The sequence below is a fragment of the Odocoileus virginianus genome, chromosome 18 (assembly GCF_023699985.2).
Source record: "Odocoileus virginianus isolate 20LAN1187 ecotype Illinois chromosome 18, Ovbor_1.2, whole genome shotgun sequence".
Lineage (NCBI taxonomy): Eukaryota > Metazoa > Chordata > Mammalia > Artiodactyla > Cervidae > Odocoileus > Odocoileus virginianus.
Window position 1 is genome coordinate 2,655,260 of NC_069691.1, and position 13,173 is coordinate 2,668,432.

At 40.4% G+C, this 13,173-nt stretch overlaps 1 protein-coding gene across 4 annotated transcripts in view; it reads left to right on the forward strand.

Annotated features, from left to right (window-relative positions):
* RNF38 (ring finger protein 38) overlaps window positions 1-13,173 on the forward strand; it is a 119,548-nt gene that overhangs the window by 47,943 nt on the left and 58,432 nt on the right. For all 4 annotated transcript variants that reach the window (XM_070480257.1, XM_070480259.1, XM_070480258.1 and 1 more), the window contains exon 2: window positions 3,846-3,916. In XM_070480257.1, the coding sequence (XP_070336358.1) occupies window positions 3,846-3,916 (71 nt within the window). The remainder of the gene's footprint in view (window positions 1-3,845; window positions 3,917-13,173) is intronic.

Sequence of the window (13,173 nt, forward strand, 5' to 3'; positions counted from 1 at the left end):
TACCCAGGTCATGTGAGACCTTGTAGACCAAGGAGTAAGGACTTTGGATTTTATTTTGAGTGGGAGAGGTAACCAAGGGTTTTAGGGGAGGAGTGACATGATCCATCTGAACCTTGAAAAGCATCATTCATGCTACAACGTGGAGAACAGACTTGGGAGGTGGTAGGGAAAGTTCATGGGGAAAAGTAGAACTAAGGAGACTAGTTAGGAAACTGTCACATTAGTCCAGGTGTCGGCTTAGGTAGCAGCAGTGAATGATGCCGAGTAGTTATATTTCAGGCATATTTTTGAAATGGGACCAACAGGATTTGCCAGATCATCGAATGTGGGATGTGAATTAAAGAGAGGAGTTGAGGAAGATGCCAGGGGTTTTGACCAGAGATGCTGGTGAATAGTTATGCCGTTTACTGAAACTGGAGGTAGGTTTAGAGGACAAGGTCAGGAGCTCAATTTTGGACATGTTATGTTTGAGATGATGCTTAGATATCTAAGTGATATCAAGTAGGTGGCAGGATATAGAAATCTGGATTTCCTTGGGGTGGGAGGTGGGAGAGCTGGGGCTTGGAAATTAAAATTTTGGTGTCATCAGCCATGGGACTCATTGGGATCACTAAAGGAGTGAATATAGATAGAAAAGAGAAGTCTGAGGATTTACCCTTGGGACATTCCAACCTTTGTAAATTGGGGAGATGAGAATCGAGCCAAGGGGACACAGTCAGTGATGTAGGAAGCTTTCCTGAGGCCAAGTGAAGAAAGGGTTTCACGAAAGAGTAGGGTCAGCTGTTCACCTTCTAGAAGTCTTACACTTACACTTTTGTATTTTACATTTAGGTCTGTGATTCATTTTGTGAAAAATATGGTCAGTGTCTAGGTTCTTTTTTTCCCCCCTTTGGTATGTGGATGTCTGTTCATTTATTTTTAATGCTCTCTTTTGGAAGAGGTTTTTAAGTTGCTAAATTAGGTATCTCAACCTTCATCTTTCCAGGTTTGTGGAGTCCAACTTTTTGACGATGGTCCCAAACAGTGGTCTCCCCACAGTTGTTAGGTGGTGTTATGTGAACTATTGCCAGCAGTTTCATTCTTCTTAGATTGTGTCCAGCAGAAACACACATAATATCATACCTTAAATACAAGGGTTTTGTGTAAGGATAAGATAAATGTCTGTTTTGGTACCTCATTGAAAGGTATCTAATGTATGCTCGTATTTCATCAGTTCTTAGAATTCTTTTCACCAGTCTAATTTTAGTATTGCATGGCATTACACTAATAGGAGACACAAAATATAATTTTTACCAACTTCTGGAGACACATCTACCAAATCTTTGACAGAATAGTTTGTTGTGACTAAATTTGTCATTCTATATTCTCCCAGGAGGTTTTAGTATTTGGGTATATTGTTGTATATATATATTCTTCCTTCCAAATCATGGTTGTTGACTATGTTAAATGATGTTAACTGTTACTATTAGTAGCCGTGGGAACACTATGGTTTATATTATTCTTATCCATAATTGTACCTTTCTGGCAACTGCACCTTCTCCCACCTTATCCTTCCCAGAATTGTCCTCCAGTGGCAAACACTTGCTAAGCTGATTAATGTTTCTTTCTTTCTTTTTAATTGGAGGGTTATTTCTTTACACTGTGTGTTGGTGTCTGCTGTGCAACATTGCAAATCAGTCGTGCCTCTCTCTATAGATACCCCTCCCTTGTGAGGCTCCCTCGCACCCCCAGTACGTTTATTTCCGAAAAATAGAAATTGATAATAAATACTTGCAAATGTTTTTTCAGCATCTTTCGATGTGATCAAACTTTTTAAAGATTGGTTCTTATGCTAATACTTTGTTGATAATTTTGTTGAATTAGTTAAGGAATCAGGCTTTTCTTAAGACAAATGAATAGATCATGGTGACATACTGTATCACATATGCAGTTAGTGTGTGCTAATATATATGCTTAACTATGTTTAGCATTTTTATTCTTGTGTTTGAGGTTAATTTGTTTTCTTATTTTAATCCTCTTTGTATTTTATAATCAGTATCATATAAAATGGGAGACAATGCTTTATATTAGGAAGTTAGGAACGTCACTGTCACTGGTATTATTGAATCTGTACCTTTGAAGAAATTATGTTACATTTATCTAGTAAGGACTCTTTTGGCCGTACTGCGCTTGTGGGATCTCAGATCCCTGACCAGGGATTTGAGCCTGGCCCCCTGGCAGTGAAAGTGCCAAGTGCTAACCACTGTGCCACGAGGGAATTCCCTGGAGACTTTTTATCCTTTGTAGCTTTTAATAACTTTCTCTGTTATTGACAATTATATTCTCATTTTCTTTTATGAATATATAAGGCTAATATATGATAAAAATCTGTCTTTAAAGTCTAAAGAGTTATTTCAGTAAGTGTGAAATAAAAATTTTTAGTATTAAGGAGATGTGTCAGAGTTTAGTTGGTAGCATTCTTTCTCAAGGATGTGGAATATTGGGACATCTGAAATGATGACATTGTCGATTTTATAAAATATGGTACCTATCAGCGTAACATCCACAGGAATGGCAGTGGGATATCTTCTTAGGTTCAGCTAAACACTCGCACATTCAGACTGCTAAAGCCACCGCAGATCTCACTTGGCAAGGCTTTATTCGGAAGGATATAGGACAGAAACTGTAACTTTCTGTTAGATAAACTGCAAGACAGCGGCAGTCCTTGCAGCAGCTCCTTGTTTCTGACGTGCTCTTCTCACAGCTAGGGGTCCGAGAGGCAAGGTCCACGATGGGTGGTGCGGGAACTCCATGGGCATGGTTCCAGGCTCTTCTGCCAGGGACATACATGCCTAATTAATTACGTGTCACCACACAGAGAAGTTCAAGAACATGGCTTCCTACACTCTGTCTGCTTCCAGTCCAGATGCAGTTTACTAATTTGGTAGTTTCTGTCGTAAAACAGTGTTGCCAGATAACATAGGTGGCATGCTATCTTAATCAGGTTCACAGGGATTAACCCAAGGTTAAATTCTTATATATAAGGAGAAGGGGTTTTGCTCATTTTGGACCACAGTCATGCTTGCTGATTTTCTCACTTATGCCTTCTTATTTTATACAGTATCATCTTTCAGAAGGCTTTTCTTACTCCAGTATTATTTTTTAAATCGGCATTTTCTTTTAAAATTGGTTTTACGTAGATCTTGAGCCATCATTGTCTGTATGGTGAGGTAGAAGCTGAAACTTTTTACAGATGGCTTGTCCCTTGTTCCAGTCATTTATTGCACGGTCATTTGTTTTCCTATTGGTTAGAAATGTCACTCTTGTCATAGAGCAGTTACTAGGAGGTAGTTCATCAAATTAACAAATGGTTGGGTATATTAAAAATGTATATTTTAAAGTAATAAAAACCTACTTATAATCGTGTGATTGTGTATTAGATTGTGTTACTCGTATGCTGCGAATTTATAGTGTCAGTTTTTTTCCTAAAAGCCAGTATATGTAGTGTAAAAAGCAGTATTCTTTTTTCTAAACAGAAGTTTGCCTTATTGAAGGCTGTTGTGCTTATTTAGGTGGCCTTACTCAGAAAACTAACCACTCAGTGCCGTGGAAAGCGGGGAATTAAGGGTTTGAATCATGGGGTCCTGGTTTCAGACCTGCTACTTCACTGACTGCCCCTTTGTTCAAGGCAGCCTGTCTGTGTTTTGTTTTGCTCAAACTGCACGAATCCCAATCCCTGTCCTGCCTATTTCCGAGTATTGTTGAGAATTAGATGGGCTGATGGATATAAAGGCATGTGTAATTGGTAAAGCAGGTTAAATGTGAGGAATTATTGCATCTTAACTTTTCCTCCCTTTCTCTTGTAGGTAGTGTTGGCGCTTCTTTTCAGTGCCAGTCCATCCATCACGACCACATTTGTCATGATGACAGTGACAAGGTGAGGTCTGTGTTGATGTCTACAATGGTGAAAATGCATGCTGCCCTGTATCACTGAATTCACTTGCATAACTCTGGATGTAGAGGCAGGAGTGTGTGACTTGGGGGGGCACAGTGTTGAGATGCAGGGGGCCTTTCTGGTTTGTTGCTGGGTTGTTAGACTGCTCCAGAAAACTTGCAGGTAATTCCAGGAGGTGGGCTGGGCTCCTGATAACCCTTCCATTTCCTTACCCCCATTCCTGTCTCTGTCACTGCACTTCCTCTTTTCCTGAACAGCCTGGATGGATTATCTTCATATCCGAACAGGTGTTTCCAAAACTGATCACTATCTCAGCAATTTGTGTGTGTTTCCAATTTGAAATATCTTCGACATTCCAGTTTGGTCTGTTTTGTAGTTGACTATATTATGGCTTCTTCTTATACTTACTTTTTTTCTTTTTTTTAACTCCGTTTCCAAAGCCCAATTTAAATGTTGAGGATTGAGAATGGAACCTGTCTGCTTCATGCCAAAAAAACCTGCTTTAGGCTTGTTTTGTTTTTTAAATCAGGTCCAGACTTTTGGTATTTTGCTTCTGTTCTTTTATCTCTAAAGAAAGTGATCTTTGGGGGCTTTTCAGTACTCACGAGCACCCGTGATGGCCAGGCCCTGAAGTGAATACTAACACGGGCTTGGTGTTTGGAACCTCTGGCCGCTGATACTGGAAGGGCTTAAATTCAGCCTTTTCCATCATCAGTTTCCAGTGGTTCCCCACCCCCCCACCCCCCCACTTCCTGTGTCTTGTGGACAGGAATGTATCACTGCCCTGGTAGTTTCCCCAGGCGGACCAATCCAAGTGATGTTTTTCTCTGCTGTTTTAATCAAGATCCTCCTCCCTCATCCTGTTGGAGCCTGATCAAGAAGTTGGTTGAACACTGGGATTTTCCAAATGGCCTTTGTTCCATGTGTTGATCTCTCTATGAGCTTTGCTCAGTCAGATTTTGGTCTGTTTATGGAAAGAGTGGTATACTTTTAGTATTCCAGATTCTCTCTTATTATGATAGTCATCCAGAGGCATGGGCTTAACTTTTAGTTTCTTTCAGAAGCAAGCCACTGAAAGAGACTTCTAGACTATATAGTTAGCTCCCTAAAATGTAGTATACCACAGATTTTAGAAATAAGCATCTGAAAATAAGACCAATGATAGAGACAAAAGGCAAAATCACTTTAGGTCAGTAATACTACGAGCCGCTGTGTTACATAATTGTAAAGATGGGTTAAATTTTCTATCCCCTGCTCAGTATAATATGCCTCTATCCATTGTTCACTTACAGTGGAGAAGCCAGATTTAGAGTCTAGAGATGAGATTTCTGTCCACCTCTGCCACATATTTTTTATCTACTTTAAAATGATTTTCTTTCTAATGTCTGAACCTTTGTATGACTGATTTTGTGCTTTTAGGATGGGGTCTCTCCTGAAACACATGGGGAGAGGGAAGAGAAATTTGAGGCATTTTGTCACTTGATCAGCCTATCAAAGAGCCTGTCAGAAACTGCTCTGCTCTCCTTTCCCTCCTGCCTACCATGCATATATTTATGATTGTCTCCCAGAGGGAAATGGAGAGAATGGATTAGGGTCTCTTGAATATATTTATAATTTATTCAACTGATTCAGTCAGCAAATAATATTTGTTGATTGGCAGCTATGTTTCTAGGCACTTAGGGAATATATCAGGATACAAAGCAAAGATTGCTGTTTTTTCTTAAATGTGCAGTCTGATGGGGGGGCAGACAATAAACATAAACGTAATATGTTGTACAGTATGTTACAGTAAGCACAGTGGATTGAAGAAAATGTACAGCAGAATAAGTGGGATGAGGACCACCAAGAATTGGATGGTACAGATTGCAGCTTTGAATAGGATCATTAGACATTATTCTGGGAAGGAGAGTGGTAGATAGGATAAGACTCAGATCACTATGTTTGTAGCAGCCTCTGACTTCTTTCTTTCTATAATAAATGGGTGTTGGTTTTGCAAAGCAGCAGTGACACCTGCTCCCTGGTACATGCCACCTGGATTATGTGTTCTTTTCTCTCTCTCCCTGAAAATTGACAGGATTACAGAGCACAGCTAATTCAACCCTGTTTTTAAAATAAACTTGGAAGCTGTGATCCCAGTGGAGAAAAGACTCCATTCCAGGGAGTCACCCTGGAGTGCTGGGGCTAGATCAGTTCTTCTATCCCAGATACAAGCCACGTAAAATAATTGTCTGGTTATTTCTGAAGACATTTTCAAAACACATGGATACTTACTATCCTCACTTAACTTTCAGGCATGGTTCATTTCTCAGATTTTGAAACAAAAGTTGATGTTTCTTAAAAGTTGTCTGAATTCTAACTAGTGCATGTGTGATGGAGGTGAAACCAGGAGCAAAGGGGCCATTTGTTGTCCATCCCTTCTGTAGCCTTGCAAGTGGCAAGCCCTCAAATCCCATGATTGAGCTTGTTTTCCAACTTGAGTTTCTCTGCTGCTGTACATCGGCTTGACAGTGCTGGAAGGAGCTGATTGCAGCTCTGAGGTTTACTGCTGAATGCTGTGAATTACATACTTCCATGTTCAGTTTATACTGGGCACAGCAATTCACACAAAGCCCTCTAGGAATATTTTTATATTCATTTATAATGTCATACCCCATAATTTCCAAGTAGCAAACATCAATTACATATTTGAGTACCTACTATAAAGTAAGCGTTGTTTCAGGCACTGGAGACAAGTATAGTGAACAAAACAGCAGGAACCCTTACTCTTAAGGGGCTTGCTCTCTCTGTAAATGGCTAGGGAGATGGCAGAACATAATTAAAGGTACTGTTAGTTCATTCGTGTTTTGAGGAACAGTAAATCAGGTAAGGGATACAGGAGTATTAGGAAAAGATTGCCTTCCAAACACCCTTTGAAATAGGGATTGTTTTACTCCCAGTTGTAAGGTGAGGAATGTGAGACAGATTAAGTAATTTGCTCTAGATTACCCAGTTAGTAAGTAGTAAACAGGGATTCAAACTCGAGCTCCTTAATTCCAGAGTCTGTATTTGACCAACTGAAGAAATCTGTTCCTAATGTCGCTTTATATACTCAACTCTGACGGGCTCAGAGAAAAATGTATCTTCTAGTGAAGGCCCTGGAGAACCACAGTGAACCAAGTCAGTCGGCAGGCAGTTTTGGTCTGTTGGCTTTTTCTTGTCCAGCCTTTTGACATCCAGAAGGGTTCATGACTGTTCCTCCAGGCCTCTCTAAGCTGAAAGCCCTGCTTCATTCTCAAACACCTGTAAGAAACCTCACATCCTGCGTTGCTGTATTGTGCTGGTCAAACGTGATGGTTATGTAAAAGGACTTTAAAAGGATAAAGAAGAGGGGAAATACGTGATTGTGACAGCATATTTATGTTTCACTTAGGTACTGAAATTAACCTAACTCAGCTGATGTACTTGAGATACTTGGAATTAAGTAGTCATCTTCACAGTGAGAACAAGCCTGGCATGGGGCAATAGGTCTATCCTGAGGATGAGGTAAAACACTGAATAGTCTGGTAAGAGGAGACTTCAAGTGAGAGGAATGAATTTGTAGCCTACACTTTTCCTGAGTGGCCTGGTAATATGTCTGGGAAGGCTGGCCCTCTGAGAGAAGGAAATGGGAGAGTTCTTTCTAAACTGCATGTATGTAAATGGCTGCTCAGAGCAGAAGTCCTTTCTGGACAAAATTTCCTTGTGCTGGCCTTCAGTCCTTTGGTCACGGAAGGAGGCACCAGTGACCATTTGTGTATGATCATCCTACACAGCCCACTTTCAGAAAGGTGGGAGATGTGCTGTTGGTTTTTTTTCCATGACTGTATACTTCCTTTTATCTTTTAAATTTTTTTTTAAAATTAGGTGGTGATTAGAAAAAAATACGCAGCACTACATTCAGTTCTTCTCCCCAGAAGTTAACAGCCATTGGAATTTTAGTATTAACAGGACTTTTTAAGTTATATTTGTATAGGGTATTTTTCATCTTGCAAACAGTGGTTTTTTAGTATATTCAAAGAGTTGTTCCACCATCTAATTTTAGAACACTCATCATCACTGCCCACCGAGAAACCCAGACCCTTCAGCAGTCTCTCCCCACTGTTTCTTCCCCTCAGCTCCTGGCAGCCACTGGTCTTTCTATCTCTGGATTTGCCTGTTCTGCACATTTCATATAAATAGAATTACAAAAAAATCTGGCCTTTTGTGTCTGGCTTCTTTCACTTACCATGATGATTTCATGGTTTGTCTATGTTGTAGCATGAATCAGTACTTCATTCCTTTTTATGGGTAAGTAATATTCCACTGTGTGGAGCTAGCATGTTTTATCTGTCAGTTCCCTAATGAGTGAATATTTGTTTCTATGTTTTGGTTATTATCAATAAGACTTTTATGAACATTTGCCTGTAAGTATGTTTTTGTTTTCACATGATTTTAACATTTTGAGGAGCTGTCAAACTCTTCCAAAGTGGCTGTACCATTTTGCATTCCAACAAATGCCTGAGGGTTCCAGTTTCTCCACACACTTGCCAATACTTCTTTTTCCTGATTGTCTTTTAAACTACAGTCACTGTAGTTGAGTGTGAAGTAGCATCTCATTGTGGTTTTAATTTTCATTTCTCTAGTGACTAAGTATGCTGAGCATATTTTTATATGTTTATTGACCATTCTTAAATCTTCTCTGGTCAGTTAAAACATGTCAGTTAAAAGTCTTTTTATTGTTCCTGTCCCTTGTGCTTTAAAACAAAAGAGAGAAAAACAAAACCAAATCTCCCTGTGCCCCGTATTATATAGTTACACGTGTTTATTAGGGAAATAGAAATAGATTGTTATAAGTAGATACACCATCTTGCAGTAGATAACACTCTTAAAGTGCTCTTTTTTTTTCCTTTAAATTTTTCTTTGCATTCTTTGTGTGGTTACATTAAAACTAAACTGCACTGATTATCTATGGTTGTGTAATTAATTATCCTAAAACTTAGTGGTGCAAAGCACCATATCTTAGTTTCTTTCATGGTTCTTAGGTTTTCTGTGCTCAGCTAGGTGGCTCTTGCTTGGAATTTCTCATGCATTTGCTGTCATATGGTGGCTAAGACTGGATTCATCTCAATGTCTTCACTCACATGTCTGATGGTTGATGCTGATTGTTAGGTGGGACTTCAGCTGGGGTCCTCAGCATGAGCACCTGTAGGTAGCATGGGCTTCCTCACAGGATGGCAGCTTGATTCTAAGAGTGACCAAGAGACCCAGGCAGGTGCTATATGGCCCTTTATGCCTAACTTCAGAAGTCATAAAGCTTCACTTCCACCATAGTCACAGGCCTGCCCAAATTTAAAAGGAGCGAGCATCGATCCCAATACTGGGGAAGAATGTCTACATAATGAGAGAATGAAGGTTGGGAGAACTTATGGTCCTCTTGAAAGTATAATCTGCACATTATATACACATGAAACATCAGTTGGCTGCATAATGTTGCACTGTAAGGATACATGGTAATTTATTTAACTTGTCTTTAACTGTGGAGTTTTAGGTCATTTTTTAAAAAATTGTGCATTTATTCATTTCAGTTCAGTTCAGTCGCTCAGTCATGTCCGACTCTTTGCGACCCCATGAACCACAGCACAACAGGCCTCCCTGTCCATCACCAACTCCCGGAGTCCACCCAAACCCATGTCCATTGTGTCGGTGATGCCATCCAACCACCTCATCTTCTCTTGTCCCCTTCTCTTCCTGCCCTCAATCTTTCCCAGCATCAGAGTCTTTTCAAATGAGTCAGCTCTCTGCATCAGGTGGCCAAAGTATTGGAGTTTCAGCTTCAACATCAGTTCCTCCAATGAACACCCAGGACTGTTGTCCTTTAGGATGGACTGGTTGGATCTCCTTGCAGCCCAAAGGATTCTCAAGAGTCTTCTCCAACACCACAGTTCAAAACCATCAGTTCTTCAGTGCTTAGCTTTCTTTATAGTGCAACTCTCACATACATACATGACCACTGGAAAAACCATAGCCTTGACTAGACAGACCTTTGTTGTCAGAGTAACGTCTCTGCTTTTTAATGTGCTGAGTAGGTTGGTCATAGCTTTTCTTCCAAGGAGCAAGCGTCTTTTACTTGCATGGCTACAATCACCATCCGCGGTGATTTTGGAGCCCAGAAAAATAACCAGCCACTGTTTCCACTGTTTCCCCATCTAATTTGCCAGGAAGTGATGGGACCGGATGCCATGATCTTAGTTTTCTGAATGTTGAGCTTTAAGCCAACTTTTTCACCCTCCTGTTTCACCTTCATCAAGAGGGTCTTTAGTTCCTCTTCACTCTCTGCCATAAGGGTGGTGTCATCTGCATATCTGAGGTTATTTATATTTCTCCCGGCAATCTTGATTCCAGCTTGTGCTTCTTCCAGCCCAGCATTTCTCATGATGTACTCTGCATATAAGTTAAATAAGCAGGGTGACAATATACAACCTTGACATAGTCCTTTTCCTATTTGGAAGCAGTCTGTTGTTCCACGTCCAGTTCTAACTGTTGCTTCCTGACCTGCATATAGGTTTCTCAAGAGGCAGGTAGGTGGTCTGGTATTCCCATCTCTTTCAGAATTTTCCACAGTTTATTGTGATCCACACAGTCAAAGGCTTTGGCATAGTCAATAAAGCAGAAATAGGTGTTTTTTTGGAACTCTCTTGCTTTTTTGATGAAGCAGCGGGTGTTGGCAATTTGATCTCTGGTTCCTCTGCCTTTTCTAAAACCAGCTTGAACATCTGGAAATTCGTGGTTCATGTATTGCTGAAGCCTGGCTTGGAGAATTTTGAGCATTACTTTACTAGCGTGTGAGATGAGTGCAATTGTGTGGTAGTTTGAACATTTTTTGGCACTGCCTTTCTTTGGGATTGGAATGAAAACTGACCTTTTCCAGTCCTGTGGCGACTGCTGAGTTTTCCAAATTTGCTAATATATTGAGTGCAGCACTTTCACAGCGTCATCTTTCAGGATTTGAAATAGCTCAACTGGAATTCCATCACCTCCACTAGCTTTGTTCATGCTTCCTAAGGCCCACCTGACTTCACGTTCCAGGATGTCCAGCTCTAGGTGAGTGTGAGTGATCACACCTTCATGATTATCTGGGTTGTGAAGATCTTTTTTATACAGTTCTTCTGTGTATTCTTGCCACCTCTTCTTAATATCGTCTGCTTCTGTTAGGTCCCTACCATTTCTGTCCTTTATTGAGTCCATCTTTGCATGAAATGTTCCCTTGGTATCCCTAATTTTCTTGAAGAGATCTCTGGTTTTTCCCATTCTATTGTTTTCCTCTGTTTCTTTGCATTGATCACTGAGGAAGGCTTTCTTGTCTCTCCTTGCTGTTCTTTGGAACTCTGCATTCAAATGGGTATATCTTTCCTTCTCTCCTTTTCACAGCTATTTGTAAGGCCTCCTCAGTCAGCCATTTTGCTTTTTTGCATCTCTTTTTCTTGGGGATGGTCTTGATTCCTGTCTCCTGTACAAAGGCACAAACCTCCATCCATAGTTCATCAGGCACTCTGTCTGTCAGATCTAGTCCCTTAAATCTATTTCTCACTTCCACTGTATAGTCATAAGGGATTTGGTTTAGGTCATACCTGAATGGTCTAGTGGTTTTCTCCACTTTCTTCAATTTCGGTCTGAATTTGGCAATAAGGAGTTCATGGTCTGAGCCACAGGCAGCTCCCGGTCTTGTTTTTGCTACAGTACAGAGCTTCTCCATCTTTGGCTGCAAAGGATATAATCAGTCTGATTTCGCTGTTGACCATCTGGTGACGTCCATGTGTAGAGCCTTCTCTTGTGTTGTTGGGAGAGGGTGTTTGCTGTGACCAGTGCATTCTCTTGGGAGAACTCTTTTTTTTCACTTAGCAAACACTTGTGAGTGCCTGCTCTCTGCCAGGCAGACCTGAGCCAACAGACTACCACGGTGAAAAGACTGACAAAGAAGGTCCTTCTTCGTAGGGTGCTTACTTTGTGGAAGGGGCAGAAAATGAACCATATATGTAAACAAGTGAATAACCAGATGCTCTAAAATACTGCGCAAGTAGTTGAGCAGTTGGCTGCTCTAGTTAGGTGTTAGGGAAGGCCTTTAAGAAGGTGACACTTAGGCTAAGATCTGACTGATGGAAAAGAACAAATCGAGAAAATCTGGGCCATAGAACATTCTAGGGAGAGGAAACAGCTAGTGCAAAGGCCCTGATAGAAACAAACAGAAGGAGAGCTGATGTGCTCCAGCAAGGTGGAGGAGGGTAGAAGTGGTGATATGAGATGAGGTTGAAGGGGAAGGTACAGACGAAATTGAGTGGATCTTGGTAAGCCAGGGAAAGAAGTTTAGATTTTATTCTGTCTATATGGGAAAGCCTTTGGAAGGTTTTAAGCAAAGGAATGACATTATATATTCTTTTACAGTGTATCCCTTTTGCTGCTGTGATAAGAATTTTTAAAAATTATTGTAAAATCTGCAACACAAAATTTACCTTCTTAACCATTCATTTAGGTTTACAGCTCAGCAGTCTTAAGTACATTCACATTGTGCAGCCAATCTCTAGGACTCTTTTAAGTTGCAAAACGAAAACTATATTCATTACACAGTAACTTCCTCGTCTCCTCCCAGGCTCTGGCCGTCCCTCTTCCAGTTCGTCTCTTCATCTGAGTGCTCTGTGTACCTAATATAAGTGAAGTCATGTAATAGTTGTCTTTTTGTGACTGACTTAGCATAATGTTGTCAACGTTCATCCATGTTGTAGCATGCTTCAGAACTTCCTTCCTTTTAGAGGCTGCATAATATCCCACTGTATGTGTAACACATTTTGTTTATTCGTCCATGGATGGTCACTTGGGTTACTTCCACGTTGTGGCTATTGTGAAAATGCTGCTGGGACCCTAGGTGTACAGATGCCTCTTTTAGACTCTGCTTTCAACTCTTTTGGGTATATGCCTAGAAGTGGAATTGCTGAATTTTTTCCCCCTATTTTTAATGTTTTGGCAAACCACTATTGTGTTTCCTGAAGTGACTACACCATTTTACATTCCCACCAAGAGTGTATAAGGATTCCAGTGTGTCCACATCCTTGTCAACACTTTTTTTTCTGTTTCTGTTTTTTTGTTTAATAGTAGCCTCCTAATGAGTGTGAGGTAGTATCTCATTGTGGTTTTGATTTGCATTTTCCTCCTGACTAGTGATGTTGAACATATTTTCATGTGCTTATCGG